The sequence below is a fragment of the Schistocerca americana genome, chromosome 4 (assembly GCF_021461395.2).
Source record: "Schistocerca americana isolate TAMUIC-IGC-003095 chromosome 4, iqSchAmer2.1, whole genome shotgun sequence".
NCBI classification, from domain to species: domain Eukaryota; kingdom Metazoa; phylum Arthropoda; class Insecta; order Orthoptera; family Acrididae; genus Schistocerca; species Schistocerca americana.
The window spans coordinates 139,580,964-139,607,726 of NC_060122.1; the positions used below are offsets into that span (position 1 = coordinate 139,580,964).

Here is a 26,763-nt window from a genome sequence, read left to right on the forward strand (position 1 = left end):
TGAATATGGGGTCTTAAATTCATACGTTAAAGAGCTATAAGTACTTGTTCAGTAGAGCAGACGTATTTTACTATAGCAAAAGATGAACAACTACTCATAGCTCTTAAGGTAAGCACTCTAATCATGTTGGCCAAGTGAAATGTAAAATTAAATAAAAAGTTACATGCAACTTGTGGCTGTTCTAAAATATTAATTACTAGCAGTTGCTGTTCCCCTGCAGGCAAATGATTGTGTTCGCCGATACATTTATCCTTCTCTGTCATTTTCATGGAATCACATTGTATATTATTGGTTCCTTTTGTCCTACACTGAAGTAAGATTTAAGGAATATGGTCTGGATTTGCATTTGCATTCAAAGCACAACTGGCAAAACCACTAAAACATACCAACATTTTATATCTCAAAATTTTCTTGTTTTGTTTAACTTATAACATTATCTAATTTTTATGTAGAAAGTGCATAAATGTCGTATTTCCTTAAACTCTACCAAATGTATTGCTGTAGACACTTGTGGGATATATTTATAAAAACACCTGTGTGTGTACTGTTCATGTTAACTTGGTGCGTTAAAGCAGAACTCCTAATATCCCCCAGACAAAATAAAATGGATACCAACTGTCAAAGTATATGATACACAATCATTTGCATTTTAAGGTGGTACAATCAGCTATGTTTTATGAAAAAATTTAAAACATACAAAAAACCAGCAGTTTGTTTTCTAAATATTAGGTCATTTGAATTTCTTTTTCGCTCTGTGATGTTTCTATCTTGTAACTGCTGGTGAGAATGACTCCATTGATGATCCTAAGACAGGCACTCAAGTGCAAACTTTTAATGTAAAGTAGAAAAAATAAACAACCTTAAGAAATTTATGCCCTCCCTGTAACAGTAAACTAATACCATTACGTCATCTGCTTTTCCTTCTTTACAAAGTGAAAGGACCAATCACACATACAGAGAACATGCTCACAAAAATTAAAAACTTGTTGTTGCCCATTGTTACAGAATGCTAATATATGTGCATTATTCTGCAGAGTAAATACTTAACCAACAGTAGGACAAACCTGTTTTCGGATATTGAGGAATAACTGGTAACAGTTGGTGATAGGTTGGTCATGTGGATGAACGTCAGGAGCAGTACCACCAGAGTCCGAAGCATCTGAACCGGCAGAGGACGCCTGTGCGGCAATTGTCACCTGCACGTTGGAGCCCTGTCCTACTGTCACCCCACTGGAGCTGCTCACTGCTACTGGTGTAACACCAGCTCCAGAACTGCTGCTAGCCATGGAAGCATCACGATTCTGCTTCATCTTGCGTTTTCGTGGATGCAGTTCTACTGAACTGGAAGATGGTGCTGACTGTGTCACTGAAGATGGCATATTTGAGCCAGCTTCCTGATGAGTTGTTGTCTGTTGTGTATGAATTTGTTGTTGCTGTTGTTGTGGTTGCTGCTGTGTTGTTGATGGCTGTGCCTGTTGCTGCTGTTGCTGTTGTTGTTGCTGCTGTTGCTGTGGTGTCAATGATTGTTGCTGTGCCTGTGGCTGTGGCTGTGGCTGCTGCTGCTGTTGTTGTTGTTGTTGCTGCTGCTGCTGCGGCTGTTGTTGTTGCTGCTGCTGCTGTGGCTGTTGTTGTTGCTGCTGCTGTGGCTGTAATTGTTGTTGTGGCTGCTGCTGTTGTTGCTGCTGCTGTGGCTGCGGTTGTTGCTGTTGTTGCTGCTGCTGTTGCTGAGATTGCTGTATGTGTTGCAGCTGGGGTGGCTGCTGCTGTTGCTGCTGCTGCTGTGACTGTTGCAGCTGTTCTGGAGATGTCTGCTGCTGCTGGGACGGCAGCTGTTGAGGTGACTGTAATGATGGCTGTTGCTGTGCCTCCTTCTGTGACTGCTCTTGTTGCTGTGGCTGTTGTTGTTGTTGCTGTTGTGAATTTAACAGTGGACTACTGCCACGATCTGTCTGCTCTGACACTGCCCCACCAGATGTCAGAATGGAATTTGAAATGGGAGCACCACTGCTTTCCGGTTGTGACACAGTTGTTGATGTTGAAGTCAGTGTCATTCCTGCAGACACAGATCCGGATGAAGATTCGAGTGTGTCTGAAGTAGTTATAGGAGGAGGAGACTGACGTTGCGGCTGGTGCGGCGAGGATCCACTGGGAGCAGGCGACGATGCATTTGAGGTAGAACGATTGGAAGAACGCAACACACGCTGTGGTCGTACTCCTTCCTCAGAGGTGCCAGTCGATGTACAGGCCTGCTCACCAGAGGACGGCACCTGTGACTGCTCTGAACTGATAGCATCCTCAGCATTAGCACTGCTGCCACTACTGCCGGCACCATCTTGTGATGCCACAACGTATGGCAGTGCCTGCCGTGGCACACCCACTTTACCACGCGCACCCCCTGGGTCCTGATCTGCAGTGCTGGCTGCAGGAATTACAATCTTCAGTGGTGGTACCTTGGGAGAGCGTTCAGACTCTTCCTCTGGAGTTATCGATGCCCCGGTTCCTGCCATTGGTGTGCAGCCCATTTGGCTAGTACCACCCACTGTGGTAGTTCCTGCCTTAATACCTTTGCTTGCCAAAGTAGCACTTGTTGTGCGCACTTTGCCATCACCATCTTTCCTCTTCTTTCTTCGATTGTCTTCCTCTTCAATATCGCCTATAAAAGGAAAAGAAAAAGTGTAATAGTACCAACATTACATATGACTGATACATTTGATCATTAGAGAAACTTAAAAGACTCAGTTGGTTATTATATTTGATGTGCCTGATGCCCCCTCCATTCAGTGAGTGGTAGCCTATTCTTATAAAAATATTTACAGTGTAAAATGCAGACAAGAGTGGGAGGTAAAAGAGTAGTGACTTATGAAACATCAAAATTACAAAAGAGACAGTGGATTACATGAGATTTCTGAAGCAAGACAAACATCAAAAGTATAATAGCATATGTTAAGAAAATGTTCTACAATAAAAGAGCTTTCCAATACCAAATATGGACACCAAATTCAGAAAAGCGTCTGAAACAAAATATCTACAATATGGCACTGTATGTATGTAGTGTGAACGGTGGGAAATCAGAACTATTTTTAATATTGCAACAAGTGTTGCAGCTGGCTGATAATGCATTCATCATTACTTCAAGAGACTGTGTATCCCCTACCAGAAAAATATATGCAATGTTCCCAGAACGAAATTTTCACTCAGCAGCGGAATATGAGCTGATATGAAACTTCCTGGTAGATTAAAACTGTGTGCCGGACCGAGAATCGAACTTGGGATCTTTGCCTTTTGCGGGCAAGTGCTTTACCAACTGAGCTACCCAAGCACGACTCATGAGCCATCCTCACAGCTTCAATTCTGCCAGTACCTCGTCTCCTACCTTCCAAATTTCACAGGAGCCCTTCTGCAAACGTTGCAGAACTAGCACTCTTGGAAGAAAGGATATTGTGGAGGCATGGCTTAGCCACAGCCTGGGGAATGTTTCCAGAATGAAATTTTCACTCTGCAACAGAGTGTGCTCAGTTGGTAGTTGCCTGTGAAAGGCAAAAGCCCCGAGTTCAAGTCTCGGGCTGGCACACAGTTTTTATCTGCCAGGAAGTTTCATATGCATACTTTTCTTGGTCGATTGATGACTCCATGGAGTGCTGTGTCACAACGACCATATACACTGACCTTCCTTCTAGTTTTCTTGGTCAGTAACTAAAGTGGCTCCCTTCTCTTACTGTATGGTTGGGATATTTTACTGCTATCAAATTCAGGTTGTCTTTGGATGATTCTACAACCATTGTGTCTGAATCTAGTGGCTGTAGAAACATATGATTATTAATCAGAGTCCATGGCCACTGATTATTATTGTCTCTGTAAGTTCACATTCAGATTTGTTTTGGACTTTGCTAGATTTAGTATTCCTAAGTTTTGCTACAAATAGTCTACCACCTAGGCAGTCTAATCTATTTTACAATATTACTTCCTTTTGTTGTTCAAAATTTCCCTACTCCCTGCTTTGTGTTTTAACTAGGTTCCTAGTATTATTTGAGGATTACTGGAAAGAAGCTAGTTTTGGAATTTTTCAGTGGTCTTAAGAATTTCATCCAACATTTAAAAAATGCATTTCACATACATTCTGTCACTCAGGTGCCATTTTTAGTGCATAGCACATACTTGATCCATGCAGGGTCATTATATAAGTCTTCAGTCTGTTGTGCACACTGAGGCACCTGCAGCCAAAATCAACACAGTACCGACAAGCTTCTGGTTTACTTGGCTCCAGAACAGAGAAATACAATCAGCCCTTTGAACAATGCCATTGCCAACTTCAGGACCATATGCAGCTGATTCCAAGCCTAAGGTTCAAGTTGCTTTCATCAGTCCCTTCTTTTTCCTCTGGGGGTGTGAGATGGGGGTTGGGCTGCTGCTCAAGCAGAAGAGGCAAGGACCTTCAGCTCTAACTCATTATCAGCAGGAGAGAATATGTCTAACAACCTGTCAATCACTTCCACAAAAACATGCTACTGAAGTGGTGCTAATGCAGAGAACTGAGCCCTTCAACTTCTTCCTGTCCATGGACAAGCTACTATTAGACTGTTCATATTTGTCAACTGGAAGAATAAACGGCTGACATTACAAATCTGTTCATGTAAAATAATTAACTAAAAATTTATTATCCTTGAGGTACCAAGCTTTAATCATCTATTAAATGTAATAATTGTAAACTCTCAGAACATTTAGTCACTTCATACAAGTGTACTTTCATCTCATTAATCACAATGTTGATCACACATTTATTTAACTAAATTTAAGTAAGTATGCTGCTGTGTGCAATACAGCTGCTTAAATATCTTGGTGAGAGCAAAAGGGTACCAGCTGTGGTCATTAAGCACAGGGATACCAGGTTTCCCCAACAGCCCAGCACAAAGCGTACATTGCACAAGGCACATCTGCTGCTTTCAGCACATGTGGCAATGTCTTGCCAGCTGCAGGAGATGCTTGCCTTTAGCTTGTCCAAGGCAAAAGTCAGTAGTAGTTCCTTCATGTAACCCTCACTTGAGTTGGTATCCTGACCCAGATGGTGAGAGAGCTGTTTGAAGGACACATTTGAACTGCAAAGCTGTAACTCCCCCCGTGCCTTGTTGTTAACCTTCTATTGGGCACTGTTGCTCTGAAAGCAATGGCAAAATTGCACATTGTCTTTGGTGACATTTTTCAAGTTTCATCCTTGGATGGGCAACAATGCTTACAGAATCATTGAAATTCTCTGATCGAGCGATATTCTGTTCTCCCTGGAGAAAAGTTTATGAATAGTGTACACTTTTGGCAGATGGCGTGCTAGGTTAGGTGAACATTGTTTACTGGAGTAGCAGCAGTTTGTTTTTATTTTGTGGTGCTGTTTTATCTTGTACAGTAAAACCTAGAAGTAAAAAGAAAGAGAAAGCCTTGAAAGTGTGTTATAATACAAATGTCTTAATGGATTCTTACCTGATGTTTATAAATATGAAGTATTTGGCTCAAACCATTTGAGTAGAAGTAGGTAGATGCCCCTTGAAATTCCTAACCTATTTCACCTTAGCGGGCCGTAGGAAAAGGTAAAATGCTCTCTAAAGATTTGCACATGAAGTAGAGGGATTTTGAGCAGCATTTCATGTATCAGTTTGGTAGCCCAGTGGTTAGGTACACCGACTGGCAATTCTTTGACTCAGGTTCAATTCACACTGCTACCATCATTCTTTTTTTTCCATTTTCTTTTACTCTTGACAATGTTAAAAGATTAATTATAAAACTTACATATTTTTAAACAGTTCAATTTATATACGTAAAATTGAGCCACCACTGGAAAGACAGGCAAGGCATTCAGGTGGATAAACTAAGTCAGTACAGTGTTATAGTTGTGTTCCTTGTGTAGGGGACAGTTCTTTTGCACATACCCTACTCCAGTGTTTCAGAAAATTCCTTAGCATTGATCTTGTGTTTTGAAGATGACGAATGTATCTGTCAACAAAAGAGTGAGGTGGAGTAATTCATTGGTATACTCATTTATATGAATATTGTAAGTGTGCCTTCTTACACAGATTACTGGGCAGAGTCAACCAATCTCAACAAAATTTCAAGCATTTATGAGCTTGACAGATTTCAAGAAACTTCATGGGCATATACATTTTGGAAACAATGAGCCACCAACAAACAGTAAAGACAGACCATTCAAGATCAGACCAGTTCCAGGTTCTGTCATACAAATATGCCACCAACAACAAGAAACTGAACAATCTATTGGTGAGGTGATGGTTTCTTATAATGGTGCAAGGCCTGGTAACCTGTGTGTCAATATACTCAAAGTAAGCCCTATAAATGGGGTTTCAAAATGTTTGTACATACTAGTGTGTCAGGCACTGTCTGTGATTTTATCCCTTATACAGGCAAAGGAATTCTGCCAGAGGTTACACAAGAGAGGAAGTCATTTGGAATTGGTGATCAGGCTCTAATATCTGTGTAGATATACACTTAATGATTTGAAGTGTAGAGTATATTTTGATAATTTTTTCTGTACTCTGGACCTAATCGTTGATTTGAAACAGTTTAATATGGACTCAACTGGCATACTTAGAAAAAAAGTTGAAAAGCTGCACTTAAAAAGACAAGAAAACAATCCATAAGTGCGGTCATGGCTCTTGAGTACCAAAAGCACTGTGATTCTGGATACTTTAAAGAAATGAAATTTGAATGAGAAGAAAGACAGATGTGGTTTGCCCCACCACTGTGCAGCAGTACAACAAGCACATGGGGAGAATGGACATGGCAGGAGTCCTAACTGAACTGTACAGGGTACTACTGAAGTGAAATGATGGTATCTTCTTCTATTTGGACTCTCTTTAAATCTGTGTTTTGTGAATTCATGTCTTCTATATTGCCGAGAAACAAAAGAGAGCAAATGTTGTTGAAGCAGATCCAAGGTGACATTGCAAATGAAATCATGTTTTCTGGGTAGAGAAACCCTCACAAGCCTTCATTAGAGCCACAACCAGTTGACAAGAAGAAGAAAACAGCAGCTCCTATGCCAGTAAATGATGTATGATGTGACAGTCTTAGTCACTGGCCGAGCTATTGGCTAAAGGGGAGATGTCGGCTTTCTGTTCAGGAATTTTCAACTGCGAAATGTGGAACTGTTCTATACTTTGTTCCAAAGAGGAATCGATTTCAGACATTTCATATGATGTAGAGCAAATGCAACTCCTTTTCCAGCCACAGGAACAACATTGTGGTGCCTGATATTGTAGCACCCATGTACCTTTTACAGGTAATGTTGCTTACATTTGAAAAAATAAATTTTATAAAACCCCAAATGCAAGTAAAATTGTTCATACAACAATATACATCTAATTTAAGAATTCTAATGTTTTTTTTTTCTCCATAACATTTTTGTGTGTACCAAATAAAGATTTAAAATATCAGTAGGCAGTTGCTCTCGGTCTATCTCAATCAATGCTGCCACTCCTCCATGAAACGGGCCCATCTCATCATTGCTTTCCTTGCAGCATACTACACCCTCTCTATTGTGGTTTGCCCCTCGTAGAATTAGTCATCGGTGTGACAAACTGTATAAGAGCAATATGGTCTTTCTACATTGTCTGTAGATGTGTGTATGGTTCAATTTAGTATTATTCCATTTAATTTTAAGACAGCTCTTGCCCCTAGATACGTGCCATTGTTGGAGAAATGAAAGTGCCCTGAAAAATATTTATAGTACTGACATGTAATTGACCCTTGTTAACAAACAGGACAAGTGCCCATTGTAGAAAACGCCAAATACAGTGATTTTGATTCACTGTGTCATTACGTTTGAGTAAGTGAGAGGAGCAAACATATTTAGTGACCAGTTGAATGCAACATAAAATACACTCATGATGAAAACACCATGTATTCATTGTTGAGTGTTATGCGCAGCACAGTTCGTGGCAAATAGGTGCAGAATTGTTTCCAAAAGAGTTGAAGCCAGGAAGTGTTTTGGCAAAAACTCCAGCAAAGTCTCCATTATGAAACTTAGTAGCAAAATGATGTGAGTAGCAAAATTATGTGAAACAGGCTCTGTAATGAATAAAAACTGTAACTGTCTGAAAGAGTCCTATGACCAGAAAACATTGCTCGAGTTAACAAAAGCGTAGAAAAATGTCCCATGAAATCTCAGTGCCATTTATCTGAGCAAGTGAGAATCAATAGATCATCGTGCTGAGACATTATCGGAAAGAACCTGAATCTGTAGTCTTCCACAACTCACTGTTGTGCAAAAGTTAAAATATCCAAAAGAACTTTCACATGTTGAGTTCAGCCCATGGTTTCTGAATGAAATGAAATGAATTGTGATTTTGCCATTATTGACTAGGAGACCTGATCTGAGACGTTTGACTGCCTGGTGCAAGTTTCCTTATTTAGCAACTCCTCAGTGAGTTGTGGGTAAATGATAATGAAAGATGATGAGGACTAAAACACACACACACACACACACACACACACACACACACACACACACACACACCATTGTGGCCCAGCTGGAAACTGACTCCAGGCCTCATGATCAAGAGTCAGCAATACTAACCATGAGACTGTGAGCTGAATGAATGAAGTGGAATAAGGGGTTTTGGATAATCAGTTTCCATTTCTTCAGATGAGGCCTTGCTTAGTCTGTCATGATATGTGCACTCACAGAACATGTATCACTGAGCATCAGGGAATCCCCTCGAATGCTGAAGAGCCATTGTATAATCTCAAGATAGTGTCTGATGCACAGCGTCTCGTGTCAACGTCACAACATGATTCTTTCATCAAACTGTTAATGCTAACTACTATGTCGTCCAGAAACAATATAATCCATATGTGGATCAACTCACAAATAATGAATGGAAATTTTCAGCAAGTTGGGGTAACAGTAAACAGCATCTTGACGATGTTGTCACGAGTGCATGTGGTGTTCAGGGAGGTAATAACAATCAGCAGAGGCACTGCAACCTCCTGGTCAACTCGATTACCTGATCTCTCTCCATGTGATTTTTACCTGTGGGGCAAATTGAAGGCCAGGTGTACTCATACAATCCTCACGCCCTGGAAGAGCTACAGTGGAACACTGAAAACACTGTTGCTTTTATCCCCCAGGCAGAGCTGCTGTGCTTGTCTCTGAGCCTGATACATCGAGCACAGTGCTGCATCGACATCAATGAGGGCCTGTTTCAGCATCCTTTTTAAAGTTCATCAACAAGGGACACTCCTCCACCAATCTTATTGTAAATATTTTCTGGGCCAGTTTTATTTTGCCCACCCTGCATAAGGAACACTGTTCTGGTAGACCAATTTCATGTATGTTCCCGTTGCTAATGGCATCAATAAACACTTTTGTTATGCTCTTACGAATATGACCTCCTTGTGTTGAGTAACTGCAGAAGGTAGGAGACAACGACAGATAGTAAATCCACTATTTTCAAAATACGGGAATCGAACCCCTCCTGCAAATAGGAAGATGAGTATGAATTGCTTCTGCAAGGGACAAATGATATTTATTGCTGTTACATGTTGAATAACTTCACAGCACAACAACATCTCCCAGAAGACTATTCCTCCACCACCTTCCATCATCTCTTCTCACCCCCTCCCAACCCTACGCTCAAGTATGATAATAAATGTAGTGATGTCATAATAGTTATGTTGTACTCAATGCATTGAATTCCAGCTAGCCGATCTCAGCTACAGACACCCTTGCTGTAAGCACTACCACATGCTTATGTGTTACTACATCTCTTGAGAAAGAAAATCTCCTCTATAAATATCAACATAGATCCTGCAAATCGAGATCCTGTAAAACGTAGCTCACTCTGTTCCTCCATGAGAACCACAGTGCTGCAGACTTCGGCACTCAGGTTGATGCCGTGTTCCTCAACTTCATGACAGCATTTGACACTGTCCCCCAAGGACATGTGATAGGACTGTTACTACTTACAATGTGTATGAATGACCAAGTCGAATGTGTCAGAAGCTCTTTAAGCCTGTTTGTAGGTAATGCAGCTGTGTTTAAGAAGTTAACAATATCAGAAGACAGTAATGATTTGCAGAAGGGCCAACAAAGGATTAATGCATGTACTGGCAGTTGACATTGAACATAAAAAAATGTAACGTATGTGCACAAACAGGAAAAGAAATCCACTACTGTGCAACTATACTGTTGATGACAAATTGCTGGAAACAGTAATTACCATAAAATACTACGAGTATCTATCTGAAAAGAACTTAAGAGGAAAGACCACATAAAGCAAATAGTAGGAAGATCAGATGACAGACAGAGATTCCTACAAAGAATCTGAAGGAAATGTAATTCATGCACAAAAGAAGTAGCTTACAAGGCACTTGTTCAACTAGTTCTTCAGTAGTGTTCATCAATTTGGGACTCTTACCAGGTAAGACTGAGAAAAGAGAGAGAGAATTCAATGAAAATTGGCATGTTTTGTCATACAGTTGTTTAATCTGCATGAGAGCCATACATAAATGCTCAACAAACTCCAGTGGCAGATGCTACAAGAGAGGTGTTGTGTGTCACAAAGAGCTTTACTATTGAAATTTCAGGAGAGTACTTTCCAGGCAGAGTCAGACAATATATTATTTCCTTCCACTATATTTCACAATATTACCACAACAAGAAAATTTGAGAAATTATTGTAGTAGCTCATACAGAAGTACTGACAATCATTATTCCCAACACCATTTGCAAATGGAACAGGGAAAAGTGGACCAGTTCGCGGTACAAGAAGTACCCTTCACCACACACTATCAGTGGCTTGCAGAGTATTGATGTAGATGATGTAACTCTCATAGATGCAACCTAGTAAATAATGAAAAAATGTCAAGGCCCAACGGGATACCTGAGTCCTTCAGCCTGAAGACTTTATGAACTCTCTAACCTCCACAATGATGGGGTGACATTACACCCCACTGTTAGCAACTGGGCTCCAAAATATTTGCTGGCAAAATACCTGATAGAAATACTAAACCCATATGCGAGTAAAATGCCTGCATCACACCTCCAATTTTGTGGATTTTGTGAAACGCCTCAACAACTTTGGGCTGAAGGACTCATTTCCTGTTGAGGGTTGTTGATGTTTTTGCTATTCATCTGTGTAACAGTGTGCTTTTATGGGGGTAACTAGAACTGACAGGTCAGAAATTTTATGCAAAGACCGTGGGCATTTCCATATCCTAAACTCCATGTATTTCCTATTTTATGTAGAATACTATGAACAATTGGAGGGAGTCACAATGGGCAACCCATTCCTGTCTGTGGCTGTGACTTTATGTATGGAGCATTTCCAAGGAAGAAGCCCTGACTTCATCCACATGGATGACACATTCATCATCTAGCCCCATAGAAGGAACTTCCTTGCACATCTAAACTCCATCCATTCCAACATCTAATTTACAGTGGAGACTGAAGCAGAAGGAATACTACCATTTCTAGACATCATGGTCAAGAGAAGAGCTGATGGCACCGTTGGCCATGGTGTGTATCAGAAGAAAATACACACTGAACTCTATTGCATGCTGACAGCTGCCACCACCCTGTGCAGAGGAATGGGGTACTAAAAACACTAGTACATAGGGCACACACCATCTCAGATGCAGTGTGTCTGCTCCAGGAACTGGAACACATAAGAACTGTATACCGAAAAAGCGGTTACTCAAAATGGCAAATTAGGAGCACACTCTGCTCCACCACAGCAGTACAAACTGTGGAGATGGAAAAAGTCATGGAGGAAGAGGCAACCATTGCCTTCATACCATACACCAATGCAATTTTGGAAAAAATCAGCTGTGGACTGAATAAGTACTGAGCAAAAACTGTCTTTTGCCCACCCAATAAAATATGGGCATTACCGGGGAGTGTGAAAGATGACCTCAGTTTGTGGAAGGCCGTGAAATATCCGATTTCATGCCAATGTGGCAAGACATACATTGGAAAAATAGTGCACACCACTGATGATCAATGCCAGCAGCACATTCAACTAATATATCCCAGGTCATCAGTCCCAGAGCATTGTTTGTCCGAGAATCATGTAATGGAATACAAACATACCAGAATTTTAGCACATACTTTGAAATACTGGAGCAGTGCTGTTAGAGAGACCATCAAGTTTCATACCAGGGACAATCTCATCAACCAGAACTGCAGCTATAATCTCAACAAGTCTAAGAAGACACTCAGGGAATCAATCTGGCAAGCAGGGTGGATTGAGTATTTACACCTACACTACCACAGACACCCATGCCATCACCTCTGGGCCGCTGATGTCATAGGAAGAGCTCAAGGAAAGAGGGGGAGGGGGATGTAAGTCAGCCATGTCCCACCAGGAGCTCTTTCTATCAACCTGTCAGCACAGCTCATGACGGCAACATGTCTGGTCACCAAAATATTGTGGACATTATAAGCCAACAGTACAAGCAAGGACTGTTCGACCAACAAAATATGCCAAGAGAAACTGAAGAATTGATTCTCTGATATTGTTAATAGTTTGTAGTTAAATTTTGACAAAGTTCATTGCACAATATCTGTTCAATGATCAGGATAAATAGTCATCTCATTTCTACAAAAGAGCTGCTAACAATTACAATAATGGAGGCAGACATTACATGGACACTGACAATGACTAATACTGTAAATTTACTCTGTTTTTCCCACAAATGGCCCTTAAGTGTGTGAATGCCAAAAGTGTTTTACTATTTTGACTGTATACAAATTAACCTAATGTACTTTCTCAAAGCTTCATTATACACTCAAGTTTTTATTTAAAGCTCATATGTAATATTCCTGTATTTCAGCTCTGATCACAAAATTTCTCAGTATCAACACAACAGAGAACTAAAAGATTTCATGTTTTCTGTTAGGTGTTTCTGCCACTGTTGCCTCAGAAATCACTTTCACCAAGACCTTACTGTGTACGGCATTACATATTCCAGCAATTTCAGGTCCAAAGCTGCCTCAATAGGTAATTTACCAATATCTGCTACATTCCCAAGCGATATTTCCAATATGTATGCTATTGGTTGTAACAGTTAATTATTTGTAACATAAATTCCACATTTTCTAGATATCCCCGGGGTCTACGAGGCTCCACTCTGAACTTCATACAGAGCAATTTTCATACCATAGTGAGTTACACATGTTGGTACCAGAGCAGTAGGATGGTAAAAGAAATCCTTGCTAGCACTCTCAGAAAATGTGGAAAATCCACTTCAAAACCCATTTTAAAATGCGATGCAGTTAAATTACATCTACTCATTGACTATAAACATGGCATCAGGGCATCTAGTGTTCCATCTGTGATAGGCAATTAGTGTACCACATGTAACAGGTAAACAGATTTGTATCTACTGCCACCTTCCGAGCTTGACACATGTACAACAGAAACAGGCAAAAAGCACCCGCAACATGAAGAACTTACCAGGGGCTGTGTCAGGATCATGAGTTCTCTTGAGTGCAACAGAAGAAGAGACAGCATCATCCAGAGTGGCACTGCCCGTCTCTCCTGCGACACTGACATTGCCGGCACCTGTAACACCTTCCTCCCGACTGCCACCCTCAACATCTGCAGAGCTCGGACACGAGCTGCCACTCTCCGGCTCTGCCGCTTCTTCTGTTGCCCCTGGCCTGCAACAAGGGTGGAGCAAATAGTGTACATTGTCACAGCTGAAAGATGGAACATATACCAGCAAAATACCAAGATCAAAGAACTGTATAATGCCAGACACATGTATCTTTGGGAAAAGTAACAAAGAGAGGATCCAACAATAACAAACTATCCATTTATAGTAGGTGCAAACTCACTCAGTATTTGGATAAGAAAATCAAGCCTTTCAGAAGGGAGAGAAAATCGGCATTTATATCTTGAAATGAAACTTACTATTTAGATTATTACATCAGTATATCAACAACTCCACAGTGGGGTCCCTAACATACAATACCAGACAGACAATGCTTGACGAGATCTGTTATTTAAGAATCAATAACTTCAGTTGAAGCAATGTTAACTTATGGGTTGTCTGCTGCCAGTGTCTAGTACAGTATGCAGAACCACAACCAAGTTGTAGTCAAACAGTTTGTAATGTCCAAATAGTAGACAGCTTCCAAGTTTGCAAATCACATCTATTAAATGTGACGTAATAAGATAAATTTTTCGACTGTTTTCCATTTCATGGTTGGTATCTGGAAGGCACTGACAGTTTGTGAGCTCACACTGAACCTGACAGATGTAAATTGGTATGATATAATGATATTAGCAGCTTGCAAAAACTTTGGTGTGAGGCAGTATGCAACTCACAGCATGTAAATACATTACACACATCCTGTCTAAATAGCGGACTTTTGCAAATTTTTCTCACTTTTGCATACAGAAATGGTATTTGCTACATTTTTCCATCCATTAAAGAGTGACTGCTGTTGCACACAACAGAGGAATTAAAAGCTCACACCACTCACAGTGCTCCTCACTACATGGGTGCAGAAACACACCATTTGAGCAGTGCAAAAATCCCAATTTGTTTTGAGCAATGTATGTGCATTACAACACATCTGCAAAGTACCATGGACTAGCAGGGATTCTGTTCTTGAACAAACTCGCACAGTGATCTTTTCTAACCTCGAACTGTCTCATTTCTTCGTCTCTCGATTCTAAATGCATTTCTCACCACCCATGCCATTTGAGATCACTGCTGACATCCCAATTGGCGGAAATGGGCAGCCCTGGCTTAAGGGCCAAGCTACACATGCCATCACTTGGTGCACTGAGCTGAGAGGGGGCCTAGAGGTGCCATAACTGTATGGTTACTATACAGCAGAGCTTCACAACATACGTGCTCACGGAGCAAGCTGTGAGCAGCCAGGCGCGAGCACGGAGCAGTGCGAGCACGCTACCCCCACTGCTGGACCAGAGCGGACAGTGGGGAGAGTCACGTGGGGCACACAACAGCTGCCGCCAGTCAATGTAAATTCGCGGCCACCTGCAGGGATATCACTCACGAATTATTACTGCGACAAATGAAACAAATAAAGGAGAATGTACACGTGCCATATAATTTTATTAGCTTAGTGTTGTATGCCTCTACATTCGCATTATTTTGTGAACTGTTACACAATAAAAGGTGTCACTGAAGTGTGGGATTCTCGGTTATCTTGTACTTTTTGCCCTTTACAATTGCGTCTATGTTTGGAGTAATTGTTCTTGTGCATTGTAGGCGCAGTGTGCAGATTAAATTTCGATCAGACATTGCGTTTCTCAGGCGCGTCTTGCTACATTTCATTGCAGAGAACAGTTGTTCACAAACATACGTGGAACTGAACATTGATATTATTGTAGCCACCAGTTTGTGCAAACGAGGAAATCTATCCTGAGGGAAGTGTCTGTAGAATTCCAAAGTGTTTTTCTTGTTCTGAAATTTGTCTCTGTATTCTCTGTCACACTGCAGGTCAATAATTTCTTGCTGCAGCTCAGGACAAATATCTTAAATATTCGCTGAATATGGAGAGAACAGATCAAAATCACTGTCTAGTGCTGTCAGATCTTGAAAGCGCTGATCAACTAAACTATGTGAATAACGTTCACAGTCTTTGTGAACATCTTGCATGGATGATAATTTAGGAAAATGAGCTAGGTTTCCTGTTTCCAGCTGACTCACCCAAAGTGTCAATTTCATTTTAAAAGCTCATATTCGATCTGTGAAATGAGTAATTAGCAGATCTTTACCTTGTAGTAAAATGTTCAAAGCATTCAGATGGCTAGTTAAATCTGCTAAGAACGCGAGATCACATTCAAACGTGCGCACGTGTTTCCCCTCCCTCCCTACTCCGTGACCTTGCACCTGCTCGCGAGCACGTGCCTGAGCAGACACGAGTACTCGCGCTCAAAACCAGCCAGTTGTTAAGCCCTGCTATACAGGATGTATCACAATTAGTTGTAGTCACTTGGGATGCCAACCAAGACGGTCACGGGAGGGGGGGGGGGGGGGGCGGCACCTAAGTGTACGATCAGTATATACTGAGTTCCAGAATAAGAAACGAAAACTGACACAGGTGAAAGCCTAACAGGGAAATGGGGTGAAGGGATGGGTGCCAAATGTACATCGCTTGTATGAAAAAATGTTCTTGAACCAGGCCTGGAACTGGGACGGCAGTCACTCAGTGTTGGGAGGGGATGGGAGCGGTTACACTACCTATTCCATGTGCCTGCCAACTGTTCAGTGCTCTCTTATTTGGTGAAAAACAATCTTTCCACCTTTACATATTATAATACAGCTTGTATTATGCATTATTAATCAAAGCATACCATACTGGAACCTAAAAATGCAAATAGATGCGGCAAAACTGAATTCAAATACTTTTGTGAAACTGAACGAACTTCATTCAAATGAAAATAAAACTGGGACTCGTCAACAGTGTCCAAGTGCTGTTGGGACTGTGCAACAACATCCAAGGGCTGGCTACCTAAGCAGAGTTCTGGATGATGACAAACTGTGGTACAATGACAAAAATGCATGACCTGCATTTTTGCAGGAGAGAACTGGAAACCATGAGCTCCAAGCAGAAGCTTGTCTGATGGTGCCTTGGAGCTGATGTTCAGCCAAGGATACAGATTGGGAGCTGCACCAAATGCAAAGGACATTGACATGCAACGCAGTGTGACAGGTGACCAGAAAGAGGTTATCAATCCATGGCTGGTGATGACAAAGAGTTTGATACTAAGCACAAAACCCTGCAGGACATTGTTCTCATGGTCCTGATGACAGCTGAATGAAGTACAAATTCCAACTCAGAACAACTGGTGGGATTAACAATGATGAATAAAAATTGGTATTAAGTAAAATGTAATGGTGCCAGGCAGTGTTGTATAGCCTGTTGCAGATGAAAAAAATACTGCACTGAAGTTTGATGTTTAAAAAAAGCCTAACAGACTGCCATTTTCATACTAACCAGATGGCCGGTTGTGGATTGTCTCTCCAGAAAACCACACTGATGGAAGACAAAAGGCCCTGAGATTCAAGTACCCAGTGTAAACAGTGAGCAACCATTCCTTCAAGCAATTTGCAGAGCACATTGGTGAGGCTATTCTGCTGGTAACTGTCATTGGATGTTGGGTTTTGCCTGGCTTAAGGATTGGAACAATAACACTATCTCATCACTACAAAAGAAAGACACCATCAAGCAAAATATGGTTGATGACCCTGAGGAGATGGAGCCAATGAGTAACAGTTGGATGTTGTTTTTGTCTGACTGTGAATGAAATCAGGGCCAGAGCCATATTGTGAGACAAGGCAAGAGCCTCAAGAAATTCCCAGTCACACTGCATTATATGATTTCACATTCCAAGGGGTGGAGGAGAGGGGATGTCTTAAATTCATCCCCTACACATCCAGAAGGTTGTGTAATAAGAAGACACTGATGCTGCCACAAAGAACATTGCAACGTGTTCAGCAAGAAATACGTACCAGTAAGTATCAGTACACAAAACCATCCCAAAGGAAGAGACCTGGCATGGTTGTGGATCTTTGGCAGTCCTGAAGCCTACGGAGCCCAGCCCACATTTGGGATGAAGAGACATGCATTCTCAGGGAGGAGATATGCCACTCCCAGCATTCCTTCTTTACTGCATTTGATTACATAGCAGGCCTTAGCACAAACTCATTTAAAAGTAATGAGGTTGGTCTGTGAAGGACGTCATTTGAAATTTTGCAGGGCTCTATGATTATCTTAAACAGATGTTGCAATGTTTTTGGATCAGCATGGCACTGGCCAACAATGGAGGGAACCTCCAGAAAGGGGAATAGCAGTTCCAGAACCATGGGTAATCATGTTGGAGACGTCTTGCACAACCTCTTCGATGCAATCAGACGGGGCGATGAAGGTAACAGCAGAGGTATACAACTGCCACCTGGCTCTTTGAAGCACCCAGTGTAGTAGTCTGTCCATGTGGTTGTGGCAAGGAAGTGTCAGAATCACCGGAAAGCAGTCACTGTCACCAAGACTGCCATGTAGTGACCAATGTAGCAAAGCCACAGGACTAGGGGAAAAGGTCACAAGGTCAGTAGCTGAAAGGGTCCCATGGGTGGCACTGAAGTGGATGGAAGTACCATTACTGAGCAGACACAGATCATGGTTGGTAGGAATCTGCTAAATTAGAAGGCCCCAGTCAGATGAAGTGGTACTTATCCACAGGGCATGGTGGGCACTGAAGTCCCAAAGTACGAGGAAAGGGGAGGGTTGTTGGAATACGGTGGTCAACTCAATCTAAGTGGCCTGCATGGAGATAAACATTGCAAATGATGACGGCTGAGGTCATTTGTATCCGAATTGCTGTTGCTTCCAATATGGTACAAAGGGGAAACCACATTAACAACATCTGTGTGAACCAATGTATGGCCTCCCAGGGCCAGCACAGTTCCGACAGAATGCACGATAACCACGGGGTTTTTGGGGAATGGTCATCAGTGAAATGTGTTTCTTTAGGGCAACTCTAATTGCAGAAGATGAGGAAACAATGTGTAGTTCTTGCAGGTGACAGTAATATCCATACTGATAATGTTGATAACATTATGGGTCTCAATGTTAGGTTTGAAGGATACAGGAGGACCAGTCACACCCGAGGTTTGCTGCTTGTCACATCAATGAGCATTTGTTCAGAATCAGACTGTGTAGAGCGATCTGGTGCCTCCAGGGTCACCAGAGTAACCTTGTCCCAATTCCTCCTCCTCCTCCTCCACAGCCTTTGCTGACCAAGTCTTTCAAGGGCTTATCCATGATGAGCATGGCAATGGATGAAGTATGAGCAGCCCTGGGACACACACCCATTCAAGCTACTCACTGCCATCAGGCCTCCGATCTGTGAGTTTCTGAGGAGAACGTTCCTGGTTGGGAACACTCACACTAGTAGATGCCCGAGGAGGAAGCTGCATCTCTAATCAGGTGCAGGAAATGGTTCCCAAAGATAGTGTCATGGTAACCACAGTAGAGGAGAGTGGTGAGAGAATTTGTTTGGAAAAAATTTAGCTAGTAGGGGGGATGGTTGTAACTTTCACATAATTGATCATATAACAGGCTGTGAGTGTTCATATTTTTTGTGCCCTAGTATATGGCAGGCAGCAGTAAATAAGTTTATGTTCATCTACTTTTCTTTTCAGCACTGAATGTCTAGACCTGTTCATAGGACTGACAGATCAGATCAGCCATTGTTTTTGTGTAATGTGATATGTACAATGTATGAAACTTCTGCCCAGATGCCACCTACTCCGATCAAGGGCTATCCTCACAGACACTGTCCAGCCACAGCAGCAAAGGCCTTCTGACATGGTGGCCACTGCTGGTAATCCTAGTCCCCCAGGAAAACTGACATCTAGTCCTCGACAAGTGGGGAGTTAACATTATAAGCAGTGTGATCCTTGCATTGTTAAGGGGCATAATCGAAAGAGTATGTAACAGGTCAACTGAATCAGATTGGCTGCTGCATTTGCTTTGAAATGCATATAAGGGCCTACGCAGATATTAGGCACAGATGATTTATGTAGTACACTATATTTAAGGTGTTCTTCCCCAATCAGTTGACACTAGTGAAGAAATTCAGAAAAAAAAGACCCACAAGGGAATGAAAAATTACCTCAGCTGGAAGGTGATGTAAACTAAATAAATGGTTATTCCAAGAAAGGAAAGCACCTTGGGGCCCCATGCTCCCCACACACACACACACACACACACACACACACACAAAAGAATGGTCCCTGAGAGGCGCCAAAAGAAGTAGGCGAGTTCTTCTACACTGACTATGACAAGAAGCCTTTTTCCTTGCCCTGCAATTGTCATTTTGTCCAAGTGTGAACATAAAGAAACTGTTACTATTTACGTGTGAGTTAAGCTCACACAGCTGCCACGTACATAGCTCATTTATGTTCAACAACAGAGTTATTGCTGCTATTTGACAATGGTTTGTAGGATCTTAAAGGTAGTGAAGTTCAAACTGAAGCAAATATACTATTTAACCAAAACCTTCTGATTTTTGCTGAGTGAGAACTGGGGTGAGGTGTGACCATGGAGAAATCACACTTGAAAAGTGGAGGGGTTATGTAATTCACTTGCCCCTCCAGCCAGTATTTTGCTGCTCCCAAGTTCTCATTGGTACAGTTTGCTGTGTAAATAAGAAGAGATTTCACGTATAAACCCTCTGTGACTGATTAATAATATTACGGGAGTTGTTAGTAATTTTGCCTACTCTCTTCTTACAAGTTGAATCCCTATCCAAACAAACATATGCCTTGTTGTCACAGACTTTCATTGCTCAAGCATCCGGTGCCTTATGACTGCTGGAATAATGCCGTGTTTTGTTGTTATTCTTATTCTAGTGTAAATGAAACACTGACATGTGCTAAGGCATCACAAACCTTAAAGTTTCTTTGTTAATCACTATGCTGAATGTTTAACCCAGCTCTTGCACCAAATCTCAGTGGACTGTGAATTTCACTGTGCCTGTCAATCATGCCATATGGACATGTCCGAATGCACGTATCCAACCAAATCGCAGTGAGAGGGCAGGTTTGTTGCAGGTTAAATGTGCCAGTAATTAGTAAATTTGTTTCATCACTGCCAGACTGCACCGGTGCTGTGCCAGCAGTGAGACTGCAGCATAATCATACTGACTGTGCACAAAGAGGAGAATCCAACAATGTAATAACACACATGGAGGATTAACAGAGTAAAGTTAAGTGCAGTTTGCACTGCTGGCAGGTGCTGGGCCTGCAACAGTGTTAAGAAGTGTGCCTCCTCTCCACCCCCTTTACTTTATTGTTGTCATTTGTATCCTTTGTTTATCAGAGATCAGGCGTGGCTAGTGACCAAAAGTCAATCTCTCTCTCTCTCTCTCTCTCTCTCTCTCTCTCTCTCTCTCTCTCTGTGTGTGTGTGTGTGTGTGTGTGTGTGTGTGTGTGTGTGTGTGTGTGTGTGTGTGTGTGTGTGTGTGTGTGTGGGGGGGGGGGGGGGGGGGAGGAGGGGGGGGGTGTATTTCCAAACTACAGAAAGTTCCATGGCATGTATGAGTGTCTCATGCTCAACAACTGCAAACTCTTTGCACATGACAGAAGAGATGGGAAGATCCATGTTCAAAAATTAAAGCGAATGATTTGTTCTGCACTAAAACGTATCAGTCTAGCCATCTCTTCTTTGTTCATTCATAGTTGCTTCTTACATGTTTCAGCTTGTAGTTGAGCAACGTCTTTGGGAGTCCGGCCCCATCCATTCTTGCCACATGTTCCTTCCAATTCATTCTGTACTTAATTACATTGAGGTTTCAGTTCTCATCTAATGTCTTCACTTCTCTTCCTATCCAGTAAGGTAGAGCCCACCACACTTTTAAGGTGTCTCATTTCTGCAGATTCTACTCTGTCCTCTTATTGAATTGGTGTTTGGTATTTATTTCTATAATGGCACTGCAATTACTCCCATCTGCTATTCAGAAAGTTCCACTTGATTGCTCCACACAAAATATGAAACATTCGTAGCTTTGAAATGATGATCGATGTTATGTATATGTAATACCGCATCTCAGATCTAAGAACTTATTGGAATCAACTCTATGGTACTTCCATCGGTTTCCGATTCAAAATCTAAAGAATCCGTGCTGAATTGATGAAAAAGAAGTAAGTTATTGATTTGATATGACCACTTTGATCCAAGTTTGTCTTGTAATCTTCAAGAAATGGTCAGAGGGATTCTGGGCATACCAGTACAGCAGTGACTGTCAATCCAAAGGAACACTATTTCAGGGAGATTAGCCTTCTGTACCCAAAGCAAGGACTGTGACAGTAAAACGTGCTGTAATATGTACCAAAAAAATATGTATGCACAATAAGTCAGGACAAAACATGTCCAAAATGCGCAAATGAAGGACAATAAACAAAGCAAAGGATTCTTTGATATACAAAACAATTTGTACTGGTACTGTAAAAATTAGTACAGTACAATTAGTACTGTAAAAAATAACATGCTTTAATTTTGAATCCTTATTTATTAAGTTTTTAATAAGGGGTTCTACAGTACCACAGGTAGGGCTAAAGTAATATCTGGATGGGTAGTATTTGAGGGTTAATGGGTGTCATTCATCGGTGGACAATGCGCAGATTGTGCAACATCTGCACCGAACAAAACTGACTGACTGACCACCTCATTTGACCACACAGAGTGCTCATCCTCAAAGCACTGTTTATTCAGCACAAGCTTCCTGCTAAGAGTCCTCTGCCACAGGGTCCGTATCTACTTGTATGAATATTGGGCTATGTGTTGTTACTACCTCATTTTGTCTCTTTCTCAGACATAAAGACGATATTTCTGCCAATCTGGTCAATTCTAAAGTTTTCTTTCTAGATAATATTAATTACTATGCATGTTATTATGAACCAAACATAATAAGTCTGTGTACTAGTACTCTGTTCACATCCTGACTTGCACACCCACCTGTCACACTTACGTGCATCCAACCAGGAAAACAATTTACTTACGAGACATGAATTTTTAGTATTCCTATTGTACCCTATGTTGTCATTTCAACTGGGCAAACAGCTTTTGTCATCAAATAAACACAGTTCTTTGCCTGCTACTGATAATGCTGAAGTGTTGCTATCTGCATTTACAATAATCTTGACTGAACATTTCTTAAGAATGTCAGCTGAAACGAAATAGTGGAAGAAACATGTTAAGCTCCCTTCTTAGCCCCCCATCCCTTTCTGATGTACTGCCAATAAGTGTGCTATCTTACAACAGGAAGTTGCAAACAAAAGAAAATTTTGTAAAATTATATAGGTAGTGTTGGATGATTTCTTTACAAATTGGGTAATAAAAACTCAGTTCTGGAAACGAATATTTTCTCATCTCTTAATTATAGCCCCTATTCTTTTATTTATAATTAGTAAGTTATGAATTATCAATAATTTGTGAGGAGCAAATAAAATTTATTTTTTATTATACATCATAATAAAACCCATATATATTAGTAGCCAATAACAATAAGATATAGATTTTGTTTTGTTTCCAATTTTTTTGGGAATGTTTATGCTGCTTGTTATTTACTTAGTCCTATGATGCACTTAATTTGATGCATGCAATACTTTTCAATAATATAGTTAATTTAAGCAACATTTTCAATATCTGTGTAGCAAAAACTGGAAAAGAAACAATTGTGTGTGTGTGTGTGTGTGTGTGTGTGTGTGTGTGTGTGTGTGTGTGTGTTTTGCAGTGGTGTGGAAGGGGGGCGGGGAGTCAGGATCATCTGGATGGGGCTGTGGAAAGGACAAAAAGTTTACTTAATGGAAGATGGGTTTGTGACAGAAAACATGAAGGACTGAAAGGTGCATATGGGTAAGGACTTTGACACATTAAAAAATTAGGGCATACTTTATCCAGCAGTGCATGTTTTGTGTGTGTGTGTGTGTGTGTGTGTGTGTGTGTGTGTGTGTGTGTGTGTGTGTGTGTGTGAGAGAGAGAGAGAGAGAGAGAGAGAGAGAGAGAGAGAGAGAGAGAGAGAGCGAGAGAGAGAGAGAGCGAGAGCACGCGTGCACATGTGCATAGCTATCATCCCACACATCAGCAGCATATCACAAAACATTGTAAAATTCTACATAATACGCAAGGTAACAGAATTTATACATCCAAGCAACTGCATCAGAAGATAATACTGAATGTAAATTAGATCATGACCTATTTGGATATGTGCAAACCTGTAAAATGTTTTATGTCTCACCGAGAACATAAAGATGAGGAATCCTGTGCCACATATTCTAAACAAATGAGTGCTTACACACATACACAATACACGACTTCATTTGGAAATGTACGATAAAATTCAAAAGCACTCCAAGAATTAAATACAGGTCATAAAATGGGTTTGCTGGAAGAACTGAGATGTTCTTTGATACAGAAGCTAATACAGAATATGTCAACTATCCTATATAAGATGTAATTGAGCAGGAACTTGACAATGGCAGTTATTTCCAGCAACAGATATTGTGTACGATACATTAAGATAAATTGTCATCAATACAAAGATTGGTTTGACATGATAGTGCTTTACTAGGCATGGCCCTATAGGACATGGTATGCCTTTAATTCCTCTAAAATTTGAACAGACCTATCCAGCCATTATAGGAGATACAATGTAATGGTGACTCCAAACCATGGTGCAACTTTGAATTTTTCACTTTAATAGTGTGTTGCCAGAGTTGAGAGAAGGTATAAGCTTTGCACAGTGCTCTCAGTGCTAACAGACAAGCAACACTGTGTGAAATAATCACAAAAGTCAGTGTGGGACGTACAATGAATGTATCCGTTAGGACAATGCGGTGAAATTTGATGTCAATGGGCTATGACAGCAGACGAAGGATGCGAGTACCTTTGCTAAAAACACAGCACCACCTGCAGTGCCTCTCTTGGGCTTGTGACCGTATCGGTTGGCCCCTACATGACTGTGGCCTGATCAGATGACTCCCGATTTCAGTTGTTAAGAGCTGATGACGGGGTTTGAGAGTGGTGCAGACACCACAAAGCCACGGAATCAAGTTGTCAACAAAGCACAGTGCACACTGCCGGTTGCTCGATAATGGTGTGGGCTGTGTTTACGAGAGAACCAATCGTAGATTGCAAATCGTGATGTTCGGTTGCTTGGAGACCATTTGCAGCCATTCATGGATGCCATGTTTCTAAACAACAATAGAGTTTTTACGGAAGAGAATGTGCCATGTCACTAGGCCACAACTATCTGTGATTGGTTTGAGTGCTTTGAAGACCATTCTGGACAATTCGAGTAAATTATTTGGTCGCCTGTCAAATATTTATGATAGATAATCGAGAGGTCAGTTCGTGTACAAAATTCTGCTACAGAGGCAGCACGGCTCAATATTCCTACAGGGTACTTCCAACGACTTGTCGAGTCCGTGCCACGTGAAGTTGCTACACTACACCAGGCAAAAGGAGGTCCTATGTGATACAAGGAGGTATCCCACGACACCTCAGTGTATACTGTATTGTCAGTCCACAAGCCTGCCCAAGAATGCCACCCTGTTATATATGAAAAGTAAATAACACACAGTGATGTAGTTACTGTAAGACGTTGTTACTCGGTTGATTAACCAAACAGTTTTTGGTGGCAAAGTGGCCAACCTACTGTACAGCAGAAAATGAAGAGCAGTTCCACCTGTTTGCTCCGGACGACTGGGCGGCGGCCTCTGACGCCTCCTGAGATGCTGCGGCGCCGCCCCCGCGGCGCTTGTCGTCGCCGCGCGCCTTCACCGGGTGCAGGCGCAGCGTCACCCTGGTGCCGCCTCCGCTGGCAGCGCCGGCCGCCCCTCCCGCCGCCTTGCCACCCTCGGCGGGCGCCCTGCCGCTTCCTCCTCCTCCTCCTCCTGCCGCTGCCCCACCCCCGCCGCCCCCGGCCGCCGCCGCCACCTGCGCCGAGCCGCCGCCCTGTCCGGTGGCGCCGCCCGCCGGCTGCTGCGGCGGTGTCCTGCGCATCTCACAGGGGGCACTGGTGTCGCCCTGGCCCGCGCCCGCCTGTTCGCCTGCCACGGCAGCCTCGCCGCCTCCTGAGGACAGGACAGGACCGGACCAGTCCGGGCTGCCGCTCTGGTCTCCCGCCACATCGCAGTCGCAGCCGCTCCTCCGCCCCGCCCCGCCCAACCTCAGCTCGCCACTGCGCTGCCGCATTGCGTCCGCTGCCGTCCCTGATTGGTCCTCTCCGACCAGTAGCAGCGCGTCCTGCTCCCTTCTACCCAACAGGACGCTCGTAGGCGCCGGTCGATGCTACCCTTCTCAGTCGTGGATGTGCGTTTAGTCAGTACGACGTGATCAACAATGCTATCGAATATCTTCGTAGATTGAAATTGTATCCACCCGCAAACGTTTTTAAAACTCTTATTCTACTGCTTAATCTAATCGAATAGATACGCCCACCTTCAGACGGCTATATACACATTTCTTATAGACATCGTCATTTTATTAGTTTTCTGCCGTTCCTAAGTTGCTTCAAAACCTCCACGAATTTCTTACAGCGTCTATGTCCAGCGAATTTCCTGTCGCAGTGCAGCTTAGAAATGTTTGTGCTTTTAGGGGTACTTTCTGATACGAAATGGCTAAAGTCAGTTAAAAAATGTAATATATGTGCTACACATATGATGTCAAAAAGTGAATGAGATACAGCTCATACTTGATCCACAGACAGACTGGTGTATCAATTTTTATGGAAACATTTAAAGCCTGAAAGCAAATGGTAACAGTTAACAACCCTTGCATACCACACAAATTATTTTGTAATAGTATACACAGTGTCGTGCGTTTGCTTCACGATAAGTAATTACCACAATCGTTTTTTTCTCGTTTAAAAACCTGCTGCCGCAGTATCCATAGTTTTGATTAAAATATTCTAAAGACAAATGTGTTTGACTTACACCAGAACATTACTTATTGGCCCCGAGTGACAGCGTGTGTTTCGTATGGTGGAAAAAATGCTAAGTTTCCATTCATGATAAAAAAAAAGTGTGTGTTATTCCCTACTTCAGGCTAAGCATGTTTTCACTGAGATCGGACAATCAAAGAATGGCGCAGGCGTTAAGTTAGTATACGTGAGTTATTTCCTGTATATTCCGGTAATTAAAATAAGTATATACACACATTTGCTTTTTAATCATTTGGAGGGCTTTCCAAAAGTATTTGTGGATGATTGCGGCGTC

General features: G+C 41.9%; 1 protein-coding gene across 1 annotated transcript in view; it reads right to left on the reverse strand.

Moving 5' to 3' along the window:
* Positions 1-25,401, reverse strand: part of LOC124613305 (ankyrin repeat domain-containing protein 12-like) — a 56,930-nt gene extending 31,529 nt beyond the window's left edge. The window contains exons 1-4 of the mRNA XM_047142000.1: positions 25,233-25,401; positions 13,461-13,666; positions 1,659-2,653; positions 1,065-1,529 (exon numbers count right to left, since the gene is read on the reverse strand). Of these exons, the coding sequence (XP_046997956.1) occupies positions 1,065-1,529; positions 1,659-2,522 (1,329 nt within the window). The 5' untranslated portion in view covers positions 2,523-2,653; positions 13,461-13,666; positions 25,233-25,401. The remainder of the gene's footprint in view (positions 1-1,064; positions 1,530-1,658; positions 2,654-13,460; positions 13,667-25,232) is intronic.
* Between the last annotated feature and the right edge of the window lie 1,362 nt (positions 25,402-26,763).